Source organism: Temnothorax curvispinosus, unplaced genomic scaffold (assembly GCF_003070985.1).
Source record: "Temnothorax curvispinosus isolate PA1 unplaced genomic scaffold, ASM307098v1 QBEX01005330.1, whole genome shotgun sequence".
Taxonomy (NCBI): Eukaryota; Metazoa; Arthropoda; class Insecta; order Hymenoptera; family Formicidae; genus Temnothorax; species Temnothorax curvispinosus.
Window position 1 is genome coordinate 54722 of NW_020215110.1, and position 20859 is coordinate 75580.

Sequence of the window (20859 nt, forward strand, 5' to 3'; positions counted from 1 at the left end):
ACTTGAAAATACAGTTGTAATAATTTTATTAAATGTTGCAACAGAACTGTACAGTTAAATTAATTAAATACATAATAAGCACACAGTGTACACTATACATATATAATTAACAAATTGCGTTGTACGAATGAACATAGTTTTGTATGCTTTTACTTTGGCTTTAATTAAAACTCTCCATGGAATCAAGTGAAAAAGAATTAGTTACAAAGATCACGTACGTTACGTATTACAAAACTTAAATAATTCCACCTATATCTTTATTAGTTTGTTATAATTCTAATTAATTATTAACTAGCGTTAAAAATAATAAAACGAGGTAGAAATATCACCGATACACAATCATTTAGGCGTTAAAGCTCGGTATTAAAATTTATTACGTCTTAACAATGCATCTAATCGATACGTCAATGGCCGTTCGTGGCAAACCCTTTTTAATACTTTTGCTCGATGCCGGAAGCCTCAGCAGGAAGGTAATTAAGCGTATATATCATTACTTTCATCATCTACAATCATTACGTACCGTATGTATCATTTGAGTGATGACGCTCGCGTTATGATGGATTGAACAATGCGACATATTAGTGGTGTGTGTGTGTGTGTGTGATAAAACTAACTTTTTATAAATATAAAACAATACCGGTTCATTGGATTTTCATAAAGAATCTGCATAATATTTCAACAAGTACGTATATAATTTTATTGTACTGCTAATTTTTAGTTTGTTAAAATAAAATTCACTTTCTTGTCATTCTATTTCACTTCACTTGTTTATAACACGCATGGGGATTACTTACTCTTATGTCCCCGATCGATCACGTCCACTTTGTGATCGTAGTAAACTTAGCTCTTAACGATACTATGGAAATGGTAACTCTTGTGTGACTAAAACGATTCGCTCAATCGAATAAAAAGCGCGCGCGTGGTATTCCTACAAGTATAAATTAAAAAAAAAATTATTTTCTCTTTTGTGATATTCAGATATTGCAACTATTAGTACAAAAGATTATTTTCTATGAAATTCTATTTAATATAAAATCGTTGGAATTTAAAAAAAAAAGGAGTGACAAATTTCTTAGAGAAAACATCGAAGCTAACATTTTACTGTCTTGATTAATAAAACGTACTTCAAAGCTACGTAATATTTCATTTTCAACTTTATTTGAAAGACGAATGCGACGAATCTTTCGCACCAATCTAACATTGTTCATTCGGTAATGATACCGATAGCAAAAAAGCTCTGAACAGTTGCATAGTGAAGTGTAAGAAAGATTCCATACATTCTTTCACGGTTTCTTAGTATATTAATTAGCATTCCTTTTTATATTCGATTGTTGCGATTTACGCGGTATCAGTCTTATAAATAGTGTCGGTAGAAAATGTGCAAATCGCTCGCGAAACGTTCCGGAAGTGAAGAAACTTGGCTCGCTTGCTCTCTCTTTCGCCTTTTTTATTTTCTTCTGTAGCTCGAAGCGCACAAGCACGTTTTTTCTTTTACGTTTGTGCATCGCTGTCATATTCCAGATTGATCAATCTGCTCTTGTATTTTACCACACAACAACTATAGGAAAGATAACAAATCGTGAGATAAAATATATGATTTAATACATCACATATGGTGCAAATTAATTATATATATGGAGGAGTAAAAACCACAGTGGTAAAAGTCTTTATTTTTTTAAATATTTGACTTACACCACCTGTGGTTGGTTTTCACCCCTCCATATAATTATGATGATTTAATAGAAAATACTTTTGCAAAACTATACAACTAGCTGGTAATACGTACCTGTTTAATATTATGATCAGTTATTAAAAGTATCTTTGATTGATCCGCACTGCCGAATAGACCACCGAGTTTCTTTCTCTTAGTAGCGTCTTTGGTAAAAATTTGTACACCTTTCTCTACGATTCTTGCCGGGTCGCTGAATTCGTTCCAAGTATAACTCCAGTCAACCTGGAAAAAAAATGAGAAAAGCATAGATATATAGCCCGTTCTTTTATTTTGACAAGAGAAGATGGTTGATTGATCAATGTAATAAATAGCTACAAACTGTATCAAGTGTTAATAAATTTACTAACCCGCCAACCACCAAACAAATCACTGTGTTCGAGATACGCTAATCTTTTGTCGGTGAGTAATAGTACGTCTTTGTTGATGAACACATGGTAGACGTAAACGTCCGTGTGCGCATATTTCCCCTTTTCCACGTCCTATGAAAAAGAAATCTCATATTTATTTCATATAGAAAGACTTGGTAAAATTTAATTCCGTATAATTTTTTATAGAGAATATTATACCATACGAAATAATATTTCCTAAAGAGCATATTATAATTCTTCTTTTTCTATTCATTTCTATACATACATAATATTTATAATAATTCTATATAAATTATAAATACATCCTCTATAGAAATGTACCATTATAATAGAATAGGCCTACTAAAAACGAAACATCTATCTGAAATTTAAAGATAAAAGTATATCAAAGATACTTGGAAGACTAAAATTCTTACCTTCAATATCTTATTGCCTTCGGCTTCATCCTTTATGTACGGTCTAACAAGACTGTCCGGTTGCAGAAATCTAGGTGATCGTACTCTCTTTGCTTCCTCACCCAGCTCGGTGGCTCTAAAACGAATGTTACAATGCAATCTCCATATTACATGTATAGATTAATTAAGCTACGTTATAAACACGTCCAAATTTCACGTGTCTTAATAAACAAGTTATTAAGACTACTTTTGCATACTTAACGAGCCATACCGTCTGATAGCTCCAAAGGAACCACTTGCAAAGTCGATAACACCAGCCGTAGGCCTAGTAACGAGTCCAACAACACCTTTTCCAAACCCTTTGAAAAATCCTTCTACTCCTTCCTCCTTTGCGCCTGATATGGGTTTCGTTACTACACCCGTTACACCATCGAATACACCCTGTCAAGTGAGATTAAAACGTCCTAGATGTATCAAATTAATTAATCAATAAAATAATTAACCCGTGCGATCTTACCATGACTAAACCCTTTCCGCTTCGTGCGAGACTTTCTTGTAAGTTAGCGGGCTGTTTGTTAAGCTGTTCTTGCCTCTTTCGCTGATAATCTTTGTCGAAGGTCAGAGCAGCTATACCCTTGCCTACAAAAGCAAGCGAGTAATAAAGTAAATATATATATATATATATACACATGCAGTTGAAATAAAGAAAACATTAAAAAATAAAAAAATAAAAAAAAAACTTTTTATATGGCAAACATCACCAACTACGATTAAACATAGCGTAATATTTTTATTCATAGTGTACGACATTTTTTGCGAGCGCACAACGAGCGCCTACAACCTTTTTAATCGAATATAATTAAAAGGACACCGTGATCGAGAGACACACACCCATCGCTCCCGTGATCTTTGACACAGCGCCCGCCATTCCGCCGACGGTATGGCCCAGCATGCTGCGCACCCCGAGGTACAGGCCCTCCGCGAACTCCCCCGGACCTTGTATGGCCCCTTGGAAGGGTTCGTAGAACAGGTCCTCGATGCCCTTCATCGTCCCGACCACGAGCCCGTATGGATTACCGATCACATCGAGTCCCAGCACAAGTACATACACCTGCTTGATCGCCTGGCCTGCATAATGAGTGCTCGCCTCGGAAACAAGCTGCTTGTGCGTCATGAATACATAGTTTCTCTCAAAGTACGCCAATCTGTGCCAAAATAGAAGAACTTTTAATCTTATAATCCTAGAAAATATGTACCACGCTGTACAATATCCAAGACTGTGCAAGGCTTTAGAAATAAAAGATTATAATTTTAGATCTTGAATCTAGTAATTTTTTAAAAAATACCTCTACTAATATTACACCTCTTACATTAAATTGAAAACCTTACTTGAACACAATGTCGTTAATATCCGTCAGCGTCACGCCGATTCCTTGCAACAGCACATTAAGTACTTGCGGCAACGCTGAGGGTCCACCTCCGCTTCCAGTCATTGAGAAACTGATGTGTATCTGTATGAACAAAGAAAGAAAAATCAAGTGAAGACTCGACTGTCAAGGTAGATAATACACGTGGGATTTTTGTATTCACATATTAAAACGCGCGAGAGGCACACCTTGAGAGGCGAGAAGTGCAGCAGATCGAAGAAGTTCTTTTGCTCGGCCGTGGTGATGAGACTGACGTGGTACATCAACGGTTCGTTAACGAGTTTCATGTCTGTACGGAATAAAGCACTCTGAAATGAACGAACGAGATGATAATCTATATATCCTAAAACAATCTAAATAAATCTCACGATCCCGCCTCAATTTCATATCTCACCTCTTCGGCGTCGTTGACTTGGTCAGCTTCGAACAGGCCCATTATTGCATTTATAAAGACCATGTCCACCTTGATGTGAAACTCTTGTATGAGAACTTTAAAGTATCGGAATTGTTGCACGGTGCTGTACTCCAACAGGCGCTTGACCATACTGAGCTCCGCGAAAGGTTTCATGACTACAGAAACAAAGAATAAAAGAACGTACAAAGAAATATGTACGTTATACAAAATTCGGGACATTGTCTGCTTTCATTAGTGTATACAATGACTAAACGTGAACGGCATATCACATAGAGTACAATAAAGGAACGTGTTTCTCACGCCATACAAATAATAAATTGATACCTGTACTCTGCGTGACGCTTTTCGGCGGTGGCACTGGAGCTAATATAACTGGAAAGACGCACTCGGAAAACTGATTGTCGATCTGAAGCTTATTGATCTTTGCGTGCAGCTGTACTTGATGCGCTGAGGTACGATATTGTAGCCAAAGCCCAGTTTGAAACGTACGTCGCATGTATCTACGATGCGGTTTCAGCATCTCCATATTCAGATAATCCACCTAGGAATGTGAAATAATTATTATATATATATATTCATACGCAACAATCTAGTTGGCTTCTTAATCCAGAAATTAATCAAGATCCAAGCTTTAGAAGCTTCGATTGAGTGAAAGCTTTTTGTTTTACCATTAGTTTCGGGTCCAACATCGCCCGGTAGTCTGCGTCCCTGCCGATTTGCAATTCTCTAATGTAGCGTTGATATCCTTCCTCGATGGCGTTAACTTCCTTGATATTTAACGCTCGCCATCGGCCGCCAAGAGATTTACGCGTCTCCCATATAATTCCAGAGCTGGATTATAATAGAATCACATTAATATTACACACGAGCATAATTATAAAGAGGATAAACATCATTTCGTTAAGTAATATCGAATTTAAAGTAATTAATTATTATATAAACATTTAACACGTGTGTATATGAATAGAAATAAATTATATTGTTTAAATCCTGAAAAATGGCACAATATATTTAAATAAAATAAAAGATGGTAAAAGAGTCGCGCAATATTCTCACCTGGTAATGGACATGTACAACAACTCGGACTTGGTGATGTTGTTCACGAGAGAGACGCCAATACCGTGAATGTTGAGCGTGATTTCCTGATCTATTACTTCCAAGTCACCGGCCAGCTGACAATCCTCGGCGATTTTCAGATTTGTAGTGAAAAGCAGCACTCGCTGAGTACCGTCCAGGAACGAGACGTAAAACAGTTTCTCGTCTATATCCGGCAGTGCAAAGGTACCAAGATTATCCTGGAAAAGAAACGAGGCGATGGCGTTCATTCGTATTCTCCACTTTTAAAAACGATCTCTTTCGCTTTTCATCATCTTTCCCGTTTACCTTGCGAAGATTGTCTTCGATTTCCTTGCCGTTGTTATCCTCCCAAACCAATTTTCGTGGACCCGCCGGGTTTTCCCAAGTATAAAACATTCTGTTGTACGACTGTACAGACCTGTGTCAATGTACAAACACGCGATTACGTCATATAAATAAATCAATATATGGGATAATTTACTGCATCCTGGCATCAAATTTAACGATCACTTGGACGACGTTCCAACATACCTAACGTTAATTGAACCTTTTTCCCATAGATTGATGGTATGTGGCGTATGGTTGACGATCAAAGCCGGCGCATTGCCCGGAATGTAGGCCGACATGGAGATGTAAACGCCGCCCTCGCTGATTTGCACGTCCACATTGATCCCTCCATACTATAATAGTGTGCAAAAAGTTTTATTAAAAATATAAAACGCAAAACACACAAATACTTGATTATTTATTCTGGTCTTCTTGTGCTCTCGACCTTGTTAAATAAATTACATGTAATATACGTGTTTTTTTTTGTTACTGTGCTCACGTACCTTATTGTCCAATTTAAGCAGAGTCGTATGGCTATCGGTATAAATAAACGCCGCGGTTTTCTCAGGTTGACCCGCGACTTTGGCCTTCAAAGTCTTGTCCTCGTGTTCGGTTCTAGGCCACAAGGCCGCGCATTCACCAGGAGGTACCTTGGCATGCAGCAGTGTGACATTGTAGTGCAATAATTTCACTAAAATATTTGAGCGATACAGTAATTGACGTGCTTATATCTAACGTACTTTGGCCATTGGATCGGCTGGTCGATCGCCCTCCTGGCATTCTATGAGGAAATCTGCGTTGTTGATAAGTATGTAGTAGGGCGTAAATGTAATCTGCTTGGTCAACAAGTTGTATGTCAATTGATTGTGTACCCCGATCTGCCACAAAAAAAAACGAGAGTTTTATCGTTTATACTTGGTTTTATACTTTTGTTTTCCCTCTTGATCCACAGTCTTTACTGTTTCATACATCCTTGTTCCATAAATGTATGTGTGTATGTATGTAGGTATGCATGTATGTATATAAATCAATTATTATACACGTCACAATATACTCTAATCTCTAATGAATAAAAAAGATTAATAAAAAGAACCTGATATGTCATTCCATTGTACTTGCAGGCTACCACACCCTCACTGCCCGCGACATCGATGGAGAATTTGTCGGACCACTCTCCATCCTCCACTCTGATCATGGCCTTCTTCTTGCCGAAGAAGGCTTTGGAGCGGAACGAGAACAGAATAGGTCCCTTAAAGTGCTCCGGATGGTACAAGATATTTAAGTAATCGTCCGTTGTCTGGAAAGAGCATTATCGATTCAAGTTGTTCTCGTTCAGTTCGTCAAAAATAATTCCTTTGGTACATCATGCAGTTAATAAAAACGAGTAACAAACACCTCCATAATATTAGCTCGTTATACATAACTTGTTCGATTTTGCATTGCAATCGGGTTTTTTTATACGTCTAATATCTAAAAAAACGCAAACGAGGAAAACGCCGAAACACTATCGAGGATCGAGTGGATTCGCCATATTCAAGAACGCAATGATTTAACAAATCTAAATATAAATTAAATGAGAAGAGAAGGGACTAGGTAAAGAGAACAGAAAATGAATTAGCGTGTGTGATGAAGCACAATTACACATGATATACATAGCTAACGTTTACGTATGAGTGCGACTTATGTTCGATAAAATGCACGTGTTAAAAATTGGCACAATACGAGTAACACAATGATAATCTAACACAATTTACGGCGTTCAATTCCGGCGACACGACTAGATTAGACGATTGTTATTTCACAATAATTGATAATTTTGCGAACACAAGCACGAGAACAGCGATAATATTAAAATAAAACGATGCGTCACCGCGCGCGTTTTCCTCTTCCTGTACTGTGCGCGTTGCCGATGGGGTTTCATAGCGGAAACGAATTTCTGAAAGACGTTTGCATGTACATTTTTACGAATATAAAGCGATAAATATCGATATCCAGTCGACAACAAAATTTGATAATTGAGTGGTATATGATGATTGTTTATAAAATTATTTTATAATTATTATCAATAATCCAATAATTGTACAAGATTAGACGAAATTCTGATGGCTAATTTTTTGCTAATAATACTAGAGAATTTTGCTAATAACTATTTACACGAGAAGCACAATAATGCGGCACGATAACAGGAAATCTCTACCTTGATCGGACTCGAATGCTCTTTGCCACCCTTACTTGATTTCTGTAAAATAATGGAGCATGTTGAATACAGGGTTCTAATCAGGCAAGATGCAATGCTGGTTAGTATTGCGATACACTAACGAGGTCGAGGCGGGGGTGGGGGGGCTGAGAGGGGCACAAGAAAGGCTGAAGATCGGACGAAGAAGCAAACGTTAGTATGTATGACATAAGAAAAGTGCATATTAATAAAGAATTTCACAATGTTTGAGTCGAGTGAAAAGGGGCTTTTTAGAACATGGTTTGGCTGAGATTTGAAAATCTTGGAAAGCTTTAGAGAAAGATTTCTTTGGTAGATGTAAAAATTAATAATAAATTGCAAATCGTATGCCACACAAGAGGCAAAGTTACCAAGAAAAAAAGCGACGAGATTATCGCTGGAAACATACTCTATAGGATAGCATTAAACCAGTCTTGTTCAGCATCCAGAAGGGACAATACAGCGCCATGACAATCGAACTGTGCTTGTAAGACGTATGCATTCCGAGATCCAGGATCACCTTCTGCGCGCTGTCGAAAGATTCGAACGACCAAACCGCGAACTCTGGTGGGTTTGCCACTATCTCTCCTTTGCACGACCAATCTTTCTCGAGGTAATTGGGTAGCTGTAATACACATTATTCACTTAGAAAATAAATGGCAATCATCTTTTACATCTTGCACAACAAATATACATATTTCACACATTTTATATTATTATTATTTAGATTGTTGAATTGTATTCTCTTATCTTAAAATCCTAGAGAATTCTGTTGAAATTCACATTTTAATCATAATAAAAGTTGACAAGTTTTATACACGTATTATTAATTGACGTGTGTATTCTACCTTAATTATTATATTCGACTTGGCTGGATCAATCGTAGGAAGTTGCAGAGAGGCACTTGCTTCGAGTAAGCTCTCCTGAGCAGTGCCAGGCAAGCAGATAATGATGTCGATTGGTAGGAAATTCTTCAAGTACACAGATGGATACAGATGTACGTTGTAGACGGTACTAGCCATGGTGTGACGAGTGGTATTTTCGAAATATACCTGCTCGATCTCTCCTACAGCCTGTACAAATATGGATGGATCCTCTATTTCTCTATTATTTATTATTAACCAAGAATATTCGTCAACTTGTTTAACTCGACGAAATTATGTAAGCTTAGATGACAAGTATACATATTTCATCATGAAAATTATATTAATAAAAGAAAAAAATGTTGACCTGAATGTAAAATGGTTCTGTGGCATCCTGCTTGGATCGCGACTCGCATTTCAATAGTTTCGTCATGGAAACAGTTTTTTGCAGGTCCTTCCATACGAATGGCTCAACTGATACCATATATCTAAAGTAAATTAGATCTAGTCATTGAAAATTTTGCATGTCAAAGCTCCCTCGTGTTAATACATGTTATATGTATTTCAATTTTTTTCATCTTATCTTTTATACGTTATCTTATATTTACAAAGTTACATTGAATAGCTTTATGCAATAGTCAAAATAAAATAATGTTACTAATGTCAAAAAATGCGACGGTACCCATCGACGCTGAAAAACAGCCAGTAAATGTTGGTCGGGGTGTACACGGCATCTAGGGGTAAATTGAGCTTCTCATTCGGTGCCACTGTGCCCACACATTCCACCTCATTTCCACGTTTCGTCATATAATAAACGGATATCGGCTGCGCGAAATGATTGTGAACCTACAACACGCGGAAAGCTGATTATTATTGATAAAAGTAAATGTTTTCTCTCTCGTTATACCTGAAGAATGCTTCTAAGAGTGACAATCGTGCTACCCTCCTCCACAATGACATCCGACACGATACCCCATTCCTCGGAGCCCTCCTTTCGGTGCTTCAAAGAGAAGAATCTCCGATCCGCTCTCAACACAGGTATCGCCAGTTTGCCTTGAATACCTTTAAACTAATAAAAATTAAAATGTCATATTACGTAGTATGGCAATAAAATGATAAAATTGTCAATTTATCCGTTCTATTAATTACAAATTCTCCAAGTTGTGTATCATATGTGATACGCATATTGAGAATATATTTATTGACTGGTATCTCTTGGAGAGATTCAATGTTTCCTTGATAAAAATTTGCAAGGTTTGACATACTTGATCAATTGAATAAACTTTGTGGATCTACTTGTAATCTGAAAGCGCTATCTTCAGTCGCTTCAGTCGACAACTGTTTTCGACTGTTTTCATCAAGAAACAATTTACTTTAGATTCGTCAAAGAAATCGCGAATCCCTACAATTTTACACGCTACGTCTATATAATAACTTACAGATATAGAGAATTTACTGTCCTCTCTGTCCTTGACGATCTCCACTTTCAACTGCTCGAGAAGACGCGTGTCATCCAGCTTGGATGTCTTGGACGCGAGCTCTATCGACGCACCGGTTTCAAGGATCACTTCCATATACGAGTCATTGTGGTCCCTTGATCTCGATCCATCGTCAAAAATCTATAAGAACCATTGTCTCTTTCACATATTCAAGACCGAGTCATTTATATATTACAGACGGATATGAATAGGCAAACGGAAAGAAATTTTAGATTTCTAATTATAATGACCTTGAAGAAACTGTACTCCAGGTCGAGTATTATCGCCAAGCCGGTTTCGTTCTTCAGCACGTACGGCGCCACTTTCCTGGTTGGCCCTTTCCCGCTGGCCTCCATAGCCGAGGAAAACGAATGGCCGAGTTGTTTCAGAACATCCAGACACGTCTTCGTCACGGTTATCTCCAAATTATCAGAGGACGTAACGTCAATGGACATCTTAGTAGACTGATGTAGCTCTTCGGGTTCGCTCTCCGAGATTGGGCTAACCGCCGCACTGGCACCTCTCAAGTCTAGCATTATGTCGTTAAATTGGATTTTGGTTTTCAGTTCCCACGGCGTCGAGCGGCGTTTACCGTTATCGGAGCTTTCTATCGGCTCGATCAGTGGTTCCCACAGCGCGAGGCGACTATTATAATACGACATAATCACCGACATTGTCGAGTCTACGCTCATAGATTTTGTGCTCCAATCGTTGACCGTGCTTTGGAAACTCACGTGAAGCAGCAACATGGGCAGAGTTTTGTTGCCGACACCTGCCTCCAGGGTGAACAAGATGGTCGGCGCCGAGACGATTGCCAATTCGGGCTTGTAAGGCACCGCCGCCGCCGCCGCAATCTCGTCGTCCGGATACGTAATAAACTCTTCGAGTGCTTCCATTGCGACTTCTGTCTTTAAGAACCAATAATTATTCTCTTCAAAGGGCGTGACGATCCACAATCCTTCGTAATTAGGCTCGAGCTTAACAATTTCTTTGTCCTCTTCCTCCTTTCTCGTCACCGTATGAATGACCTTATTCAATATTTCGATTACACCTGGCGAAACAGAAACATGGATGTCCGTGCAACAGACTTCTAAATGGAGTCCTTTGCCCTCCGGCGTGGAACCGGCTACGCTAATGCTGCATGGTTTCAAGACCTGATAAATCCAATCGGCCCTCTTCACAGGATTGTATATCCCCGTCAGCAGCGAGAGATCTTTAATGGAGCCCGCGATCACCTGGTGCTCCCCCATGATGCGCACCTTCAGCAACAATTCTGTATTCAGTACTATGCAATTCGAGTTGATATCGTCCATGTCCTCAAGCAGGATAATATCCGGCTTTTCCACGTGCAGATTTACAGTTAACATCTTGGGCGTCGAAGCAGTCGACTGCTGTTGCGCTGGTTTCTTCTTTGGCATCACCGCGTCGTTTCTCGAGGAGGAAGTAATAGCTGTCTTGTTCGCGACAGCCACATCGAAGAAATCCTTGATCTTCATGAGGTAATCGAGGGACACGATGATGCTGAAAGAGAACACTCGCACGTCGGCGAACGTGTCGTTCGGGCTCTGACGCACTGTCACGTCCAGCATACTCCTGGCATTGTGTTCTTTGTCGATATGATCCTCGCTCGGCGAGGATCCTGAAAATGGCGCGCTGCCTGTCCTTTCCATGATTCGCACTAGCGAGCCCTCTCGGCTCTGTCGTATGTCGTCTAGCGTGCAGTTCATCAGCAGGATCGACGTGGCCAGTAGACCGTCCGCAAACACACGGCCCTTCACGGCAAAGTGCGTAAGACTGAAGCGCGCCAGTCCATACTCAGGCAGATGCAACGGCGATGTCTGCGACTGCAGCAACTTGGAGCCGCCGGTGAAGAGACTGATCACCAGACTGTCCATGATAAATTCGAATTTGACGGCGGTGTGAGCGTGTCGTTCTTGTGCGTCCAACGATGGTGCTTCTCGCGATGCGTCAATCTCATATTTGTACGCCGGTTGGATCTCAAGCTCTCCGCCGCATTCGGACTTGATGGCGGATGGCAGAGCTTGCACGGGTTTCGAGTCCTCGACGGTCTCGCCCAGATTCTGCTCCAGCACTTTCAAAATCGTAGCGTAGTCCTCTTTACTCAACAGCAGATTAATCTTATTCAATCTGCCAAACATATCGATGTCCGGAATGGCGGTGAACCAGGCGGTAGATAGATTACGCTTCATTAGCAGCGTAAACGTTACCGGTTCCAACAGCAGCACCTCGTTCTCGCTGGTAAACTTCTCCATGTTCAGTCGAACTCGAGATAGTTTCAAATTCTGCAGTTCGATCTTCATTTCATCTACCACGGGACATTCACCGGTTTCCTCGTTCGTCACCTCTAGCTTCTTGAAGACGTTACATACCATGAGATTGCCCATGTCTAGCATCAAGCTATGGTGGTTCTTGGAGTTCATCGGCACGTATATGACGGGCGCCTTGATTTTAACACTCAGCTCAATGCGCGAGGCACTTGTTTGAACGTCCTTGATGTTTGTCTTGGCGGCTTCTGCCGCCGCCGCCGATGCGTCTTTGATAGCTTTCTGCGCCGCTTGAAAGTTGTTGAGGAACGTCATAATGCTGGTAACAAATGCATTTAGGAAGACGATGCGATGGCAACCCATAGTCACCTTCACGGACATGTTGCTCTTGTCCATCTCCCATTGCTCAATGTTGTACATCACCGTTTGGATTTGTAAAGACTCAGTACCCTCCACAGCCACGATATCCCTGTACATAGAAGAAGGATTGAGATCTTTAATGCTGAGCGAGACCAGATCGACGTTCATTTGCGAATACGAAGACTTGCTGAGAAAACTGGCGCTGATACCCTCGACGTAGAGCGCAGTAATATCCCGGGCGGCGCTGGAAATCTTGAGATTGATCGAGCCAATCTTAGCGTTCACCTTTAGATCGATACACTCAACGGTTTGCCTTCTGCGTCGTCCACCTCCGGTGGGTCTCAATCTTTGTTTCTGTAACTGCTCCTTGAGGAAACCAGAAGTCTCCTCCTGAATAGAGGTCAAACGGGTCGGTCGAGGACGCCCCTCGATTTCCTTCCTCTGAGCACCTTCAAGCGAGTTCATTCGGTCCTGAATGTACGTGCTAAATCGCAGCAGCTCGATAAGCGCTTCTTGATGTAACAGCGCGTCCAGCGAGGTAAATTCCAGTCGAAGCAGCTTCACAACAGAACCGTGTCGCGTGACGAACTCCGGCGAGCGTTTGTTCACATTCACATATTGCACGACGATCAAATACTCATCTCTGCCGGCCAACATCGGCGTGTTGACCATGAAGATCTCCTGATTTTCATACAGCTGCCGGATCTGCACGCCGCCTAACCGCAGCTGCACCTTCTGATCGTACGTACGTTGTAGCAGTTCTGCCTCCAGCTGTAGCACCTGTAATCTGAGATAAACGAGTAAATTCAGAGAGGCTCGTCGGAGCTAATTTAAAATTTCATTAAATTGTAAGGTAATGAGGACAAAAAGATGGGGACAAATCGTGCGTCGCAAACCTGATGAATTCTGAAGATGCGTCGTCGTCGTCTCGTTGTCTGGACATTGACAGCGTAAACTCCTTCATCTCGAATTTCATCTCCAAGTCAGTGGTCTGCTTCATCGACGCGGCGGCAGTTTCTTGCTGCTGTTTCCTTTTGTCGGCGATGCTCGATATCGTGGTGCCAAGCTCCTTCAGCGATAGCTGCGAGACGGATTTGGAGAGGGAGATACGCTGCTGCAACTCGGCGGGTTTTTCCTCCTCGGGTGGTAAAATGCTCTGCGCGATTGAGAGCGCTTGTAGCAGTCGAACATCCGTTATGTTCACGGCAACTGACGGCAGGTGACCGAGAAGCCGTAGTTTTGGCAACAAAGGATCGTCCGTCACCAGGCACTTGTGGAACTGAATTTCCAAGGTAGTTGGATGGAGCAATGTCAGGGGACTCTCGGTGCTTGCCAAGACTGATCGCCACTCTTCATTCGGCAGCGAGACCAGCACCTGGCAACAACGAACGTTTAAGAACATTGCAATTTGTTACAAAATACATAAACATACATATACATAAAATACATAAAATACATATACATAAAATAGTATCACGTGTTTTGTGGAAATCTATTATCCGTACTTGAAAGTTGACAATCTTCAAAACGAATTTGTCGTAGCTGTATTCCCTCAGATGCAGCAGTACTTCCTCTTCGCTCTTGCCCATGCTAACCAGTTGTTTAACGCTAGCACCAGCCATGTCGCTCTTGCCTTTCTCCAGGGAATGCATCTTTAGACTACCTAGATTCACGACAATTAACGCCTTTGAGTCGTCGTAGAGACCGCCATGCGGTATGATAAGTTGCGACGCTTGCATATCCACTTGTATGTCCAACACGGAATGTTTTTGTATAGCATATTCCAATCCGAGCGCCGACATTTCCTTCAAGCCCACTAGCCGTTCCGCCGCGGCTGTTTGCAGCTGATTCAGCGTCGAAGAGTCTTGTACCTGTGGAGGAAAATATTTATATATATTAAAAAAGAAAAAAAAAAAAAAAGTTCGCAACAGATACGAAGAAATAAATTATAATTGAGAAGAATTCATGAAAAATTCTGGCAGATGCAAGCAGAAATTTTCCTCATTTTAAAATTTCCACGCAAATTTATCGCGCATTCGAGGATCGAGACGAAAAGAGTACCTTAAACATGTCGACCAATTTTAGAATAGTTAGCGCATCGTAGATGATGTCGACGGATCGAGACTTGACAATAACACGATCACCGCACAGCCTGTCGATTGGATTCTTCTCATAGGACACCGACAGCAGGGCGCTATCAGAGCTGCCGTGTTCCGGATTAAAGAGCGAAGGCACGCGACCATTCTGCGTCACGCCTAGCAGTTTCATGTCGCTGATAGAGGCAGTGACGAGGATCGCGTTCGCGGATGGCCGCGACTTGAAACCTGCTCGTACGCCGTGTAGCTGCAAGTCCAAGATGCACGGGTGCTCCTTGTCCGTGTCCAGCAGAGAGATTTGCAAACCACGCAGAAGGAAACGTGTGTCAACCATCTCGTACATCTCTGGATAATGTGCGGGCGCGCTATTCTCTTGATAATCGATTGCCCGATAGAGCTTCTCCTTCTCCTGCGGCGTCATTGCCTCCTCGAATCTAAATCATCGTTAATGTGATGCTCATTAAAGTCATTTTTTTAATATTATGGTTCAAGTATCTAGAAACCTCTAAAAGTATTCAAAAATTTCCAAGAGCTCGACTTGATCAACTTGATTGTTTGACAACAAACCTGCGCATGATGGCTGCAGCCGAATTGAGCTCTTTCGTCTCCTCGGCCTGCGAACTGGTCCACAGAAAACCGAACCAACCTCGCTTCGCCTTTAGGCTCTTCTCCTGCTCCGCCAGTCTTTCCACTTCCATCTCTATCTGCTGTCGGATAATTACCAGGTTGAAAATGTCCAATTTTGTTTCACAGTCCGTCAGTCGTTCATCAATCTCCTTTGCCGACCTCTTGGTCGTCAGCTTTGTCCGATAAGCCTCGGCGTAGGCGCGGCAACTGTCACGATGCCCCTTCATGTGGTCCCAATCCCAGTTACGACGACACCGTCGCACGGTCTCCTCGAGGACGCAGGTATACGCGAAATGCCACCACTCCCTGTAGTGGCCGCGATACGATGTCAAATTTGGTCGGTATTTTCGATACGGCGCGGCTTTCCGCGCGTGATCTAGGCCCTCTCCTAACCGCACCAAGGTCTGATATTGACGCTTTGTTAAGCCAATCCGCAATTTCTGCATCTCCAGATCCAGCCATACCTGCGAGAGGGGGGGGGGAGAGGAAGCAAAATATAAAGTCATTCAACCTAGTTTGAAAGCTTCTCAGCTGTGAGAAGAAGAGTGTCTCGAGTGTAAGTCACCTTGGGGATGGTATAATTGCTACCGTCGGACTCTGGTTTGGGATTAAGTCTGAGCTTGGACTTGACGTTGATCGGTCCTAGCAGATATTGATAACCTGTTGGTGTATAGTCCATGGTTGCGATGCCACTACAAAAAAGAGTGGAATACGAAGACTGCGAGCTCTTGCTATACTGCTCCACGCTTGTATTGAGGTAGACGGCCAGTCCGTCGAGACCGCACAGTTTAAAGATCTGCGGAATGGCATACATTTCCTTCAGATTGCCAGTAGTTTCCCAGGAATCTGTACAGCTCTCGAGGACGAAGGTACTCAGAGTGAAGCCAACGGAAAACGGATGCTCTTTGAAGGTGACATGGTCCTCGTACCGTACATGAATCCTCTTGATCTCTACGTGAATGTTCTTGATCATGCGAGCGATCAGCTTCTCAACCATCGAATCGTCTAATTTTTCTTGCGCTGCAAAAGTTAAGATTTTAAATCCACGTGTGTAAAAAAAATAATGATTAGAGATTAATAGTTATTTGTGTAACAAGTGCGGGAAGTTGAGAATTGGACACGAGTGCGGAGTGGACGCACGAGCCGAAGGCGAGTGCGATCACCCGCACTCGTGTCCAATTCTCATCCCGCACGTGTTACACACCCTATTTTATATTACAAAGTGCGTGGAAAGTGGCCCATTATTGCGCGCGCGTCATCTGTGCGACGGATGGCCGATTCCATACACGAGTCAAAACAGTGCGGTAATGTTTACATTACCGCACAGTTTTGACTCGCGTATGGAATTGGCTATTTGTCGCACAGATGGCGCGCGCGTAATGGGCCACTTTCCACGCACGTGTGATATAAAAGACATTTCCGCACATAGGTCCGTAATCTCAATTTAATCGTATAAAAATTACGAATATTTAAAATAATTTTGAAGAACAGTAATGTCAAATTATATACGTTATCATTACACAATTGTGAAAATTTAGACTACTACATTAGTTTATATATATATATATATATATATATAAACTAATATATATATATATAAAACATAAATGTTTAGTTACATTTTATGTCCGCCAATTGTTTCCTCTTTTCCACCCTCGCGAGTTCCGCCCGTTTAGCTTCCAATTGCGTTTTCGTCTCTTTCTCTTCGTTATACGAAACTTGACTTGTAGGCACTACCAGGATAAACAGCTCCTCGACTATCGCATCAATCTGGCCATTCCACATATCTTTGAATGGAATCTTCAGTATTAATTTCCCTGAAAGCATTTTATTGCAAAACAGTACATTCTATGCACGTTATCTTCTATGTATCGTACCATACTCTCAACAGTCAATATCAAGTTTATCATTATTTATTTAACAGCTTTAGCTGTTATACGTTGCATACACGTAAACAAATAACGCAATTTTTATACCTAAGCGACCATATTCCAATCTCACTGGAAGATCCAATACATCCAATGCAGACTCTTTTATTAACAAGTCATTTAACACAAGATCACCTGAAAGCAAAGGGTTTATTACACAAGATAACACACGTGTCTTTCAATGATAGCGATTAGGGGATACCGAGTGTGTGCGTTCTTACCTCCCCAGAGGCTGACTTTAAGCTGCGTATAGTCCAAGTTCTCAATATACTCGCCAATCACCTTGTTGAGGAGCTCGGCAATGATCGACTCGAAGACCATTTTGCTGCCTGTTCCTTTCTCGTTCCTTCTCAATAAAATTCCGTAGCTTTTTCGTACTTTGATCCTCGTCTCTCTCGGGCACAACTCTTAAAATAAAGATATTTATATCTAATAAGTTACAGTACAACACTAAACCTTTGAGACAAACTCTTGTGTGTACTTGGCGACTGCTGAGACTTTTATCATGCGGATCATGCGTCATCCAATAGCCTAGTTTACACCGATCACTTGATACGCGTATTAAATAGTAAATAACTAGTAAATAAGTCTAATTATTGGCTGATCAGTTCAAATAACTATTTGATACGTGTATCAAGAGATCGGTGTAAACTAGGCCAATAATTTATTTGTACAACATATTTAGCGCTTATTATATCAAGCAGGGATACAGCTGCTATCAAAATGTTTATTAGTGTTAGTTTGTCGATATGCTTCTGATATTAGAATTTATTGACAGTAATACTTGAGCTACAATTGTGTGTTAAGAAGAACCGTATTCTACGTAGTGTACAAGATACTTTTATAAGTATAAACGCACATTAAATGCAAAATAAACTTTTTTTTAACCCTTAAATGCCACACCTCTCAAGAATCTCGTAAATGACACATGGGGTCTAAAAGACCCCAGCATGAAAAATGTCTCCTTACTCATTGATTTTTTTATCTTTAGTTATGCAAATTTTTTTCAATGTTGGTCAAGGCTCAGAAAAGAGAATAAAATGCTTATATTGTTAAAATTTCAATTTCAACATAGTATAAAAAATTAAGTAAACTGAGTACTGCTAAGTGTACAAACGGGTAGGTCAATCACTCAACTATCATCAATGGGAGCATAAGCTCCATTTTTGGCAAGAACATTTGAAAACATTTCATTCTAAAGGGTCTGGGGTCCGCTGGATCCCACAGGGCATTTAAGGGTTAACTATGCAAACAACTGAAAGAATTTATGCTTTTTGTTCGTCTTCTCTGACCACGGAGGATTTATCAGCATTTACTTTAGCATTAGATACAAAGATAACGTCTTGACATAAGCAAATAAATGTATAATATACGTATATTGCATTTGCCGTGCTATAGTTTACGTTGTCAGATAACGTAGTTGCACAAATAGAGCTCGAACGAGTCTCTTACGTCAGCGGTACAGTTGAGTACAGAGGCAATGAGATGCCGTAGGTGCCTGGCTGCCTGGTGCCTCACCTCAGGCCTGAGGCCTCAGACTCGGGAGCCACTTTGTCCCACTTTGCTCCACTTTGTTCCACGCTGAAATAAAGCTGAAATAGAGCATAGAGCGTCAGTTGACGGATTTGAGATCCTCTCTTCACAGAGAGCGGCTCGTTGAAATTTTAAGCTGCGCATATGTTTTTTCCTCCCTACATTTGTACGCATGTTTATTTTACACGAGACCAAGAGCCGCGGATGTATGTACAACCTAATAAAATAACACGACCAATATCACGTATCACGTCGAAGCGCTTACTTACCTTTCGTTTTGTCAGAGTACGCAATGAGTCACGTAGATGGGCGGCGCGACACAGCCCGACACCCGACCACACCTGACCACACCTGACACGCCGCGTAACGAATGTATAGAATAGAACAATGGGACGATGACGACGACGTCGACGACGACAACGATGAGCAATGAGCATTCGCTGGTTTCGCTAACCGTTACGTCCGATGGTGGACATAACCTTGAAACGGATCACCCGAACACGAGGACCAGTCACCGTTCTTTTTCTATCGAATTACGTCATCCTTGATGCCGATGAGTATTCCCAAGAATCCCAAGTAGCCCAGTTCCCCGGGTAGGGAACATTGGTCTCCGGCTCCGCGCGATCTTCCCGGTCAACGTCACTGACCTACGCACTCTTTACAGTCTTTACTCTAGCTCTACAAGCTACAAGCGCGAGAAACACGCTGCGCCGCGCCGCGCCGCGGCATCGAGCAAGCAGAATGAAGCAAAACGGGCTGGTCACGTTCACGTACTCCAGTTACGTCATTCGCCGACATTTCCCATAAATAAATCGTAGAACAACGCGAAGAAACAAACCGCGCGTATCAGCTGATCGTGATAGAGTTTGTGAGAGGAAACGGCGCGGCGCGCGCAGCGCCACGTGCCACAGCATCAAGGTCACGCGATAGACCAATCTTGGCCGCACTTCGCAGTGACGCAGTCGCGCGCTGTTGTCGGTCGAGTCTGTAGTGTCGGTACGACGGCGGTAGCGGTAGCGTGAGAGCTAACATGGCGTCCTAATATAAATAAAGAGAAATGTTTGTCATAATATGTCGTAATTCAATTATGTGGCATGAATTCATCCGCTGTCTTGGTGTCTCTGTGCGTTATTCGCATCGAGATTTGTGATTCGGAGTTGGAAGAAACCACCAGTGAGCATAAACGTCTTATATTCGTCTTATCGTATTATCGTTTGCGTAATATTTATATTTATATATTATATCGACCATATATCGACAACGAAATGTCTCTCGAATCTACAGTCTATACCGATATACGTGCATGTAACTGTATGTACGTTAGGATACCTTAATTAGAGCTGTACCTTCTTCCAATTTCTTTCGTGTTCTACCAACGAATCGAGAACGCGGTGAGGTGTAATCCCTTTTTTCATTGTAGGCACCATGGCTGCGAAGAAGACGAGAGGTTGCAGAGAACCAAGAGATATAAACGTAGAGACTTGGACAAACGTGGCAGAAACCATGTCCCCGTTGTTATCGAGCCAAAGCACAAGCAAATCACATTCGTTTCCGAGAACCACGTCGACCGAAGAGACGTCGTTTGCGACGTCGAATCATGTCGCGAATTCTGGTCCAGGAGAGACTGGCGCCGCTGCTTGCACCTCACCCGATCAAATAAGTTTTATCTCTGGAAACCCCTTTGTCGAAGTTACGAAAGGTATCCTCCATCTCTTCAAGGAAGAGTAAGTCAT

The 20859-nt window shown here is 41.5% G+C and overlaps 2 protein-coding genes across 4 annotated transcripts in view; one reads left to right on the top strand and one right to left on the bottom strand.

Annotated features, from left to right (window-relative positions):
* Positions 1-39: 39 nt before the first annotated feature.
* LOC112454785 (vacuolar protein sorting-associated protein 13) lies at positions 40-19980 on the bottom strand. 3 transcript variants are annotated; one of them, XM_025016370.1, is made up of 37 exons: positions 19396-19980; positions 19046-19185; positions 17815-18000; positions 17642-17728; positions 17285-17482; positions 16231-16685; positions 15606-16129; positions 15004-15472; positions 14448-14813; positions 13839-14317; positions 10549-13729; positions 10259-10438; positions 9727-9888; positions 9502-9665; positions 9187-9307; positions 8805-9029; positions 8366-8581; positions 7939-7980; positions 7612-7677; positions 6835-7038; positions 6482-6619; positions 6245-6391; positions 5946-6094; positions 5721-5832; positions 5394-5632; positions 5006-5168; positions 4662-4878; positions 4317-4492; positions 4111-4230; positions 3885-4006; positions 3387-3700; positions 3013-3134; positions 2767-2936; positions 2517-2631; positions 2080-2211; positions 1787-1954; positions 40-1558 (listed from the first exon to the last, which is right to left on the bottom strand). In XM_025016370.1, the coding sequence occupies exons 3-37, from the start codon at positions 17912-17914 to the stop codon at positions 1511-1513; spliced, it is 9891 nt and encodes a 3296-aa protein (XP_024872138.1). In that variant the 5' UTR covers positions 17915-18000; positions 19046-19185; positions 19396-19980; the 3' UTR covers positions 40-1510. The 3 variants fall into 3 exon arrangements, with proteins under 3 accessions (XP_024872138.1, XP_024872140.1, XP_024872139.1); XM_025016372.1 differs by lacking the exons at positions 7612-7677; positions 7939-7980; XM_025016371.1 differs by lacking the exons at positions 7612-7677; positions 19046-19185; positions 19396-19980 and having other exon boundaries at positions 1511-1558; positions 17815-17914.
* Positions 19981-20106: 126 nt separating this feature from the next.
* The window catches only part of LOC112454787 (BRCA1-associated protein), a 4311-nt gene continuing 3558 nt past the window's right edge, over positions 20107-20859 (top strand). The window contains exons 1-2 of the mRNA XM_025016374.1: positions 20107-20299; positions 20547-20850. Of these exons, the coding sequence (XP_024872142.1) occupies positions 20221-20299; positions 20547-20850 (383 nt within the window). The 5' untranslated portion in view covers positions 20107-20220. The remainder of the gene's footprint in view (positions 20300-20546; positions 20851-20859) is intronic.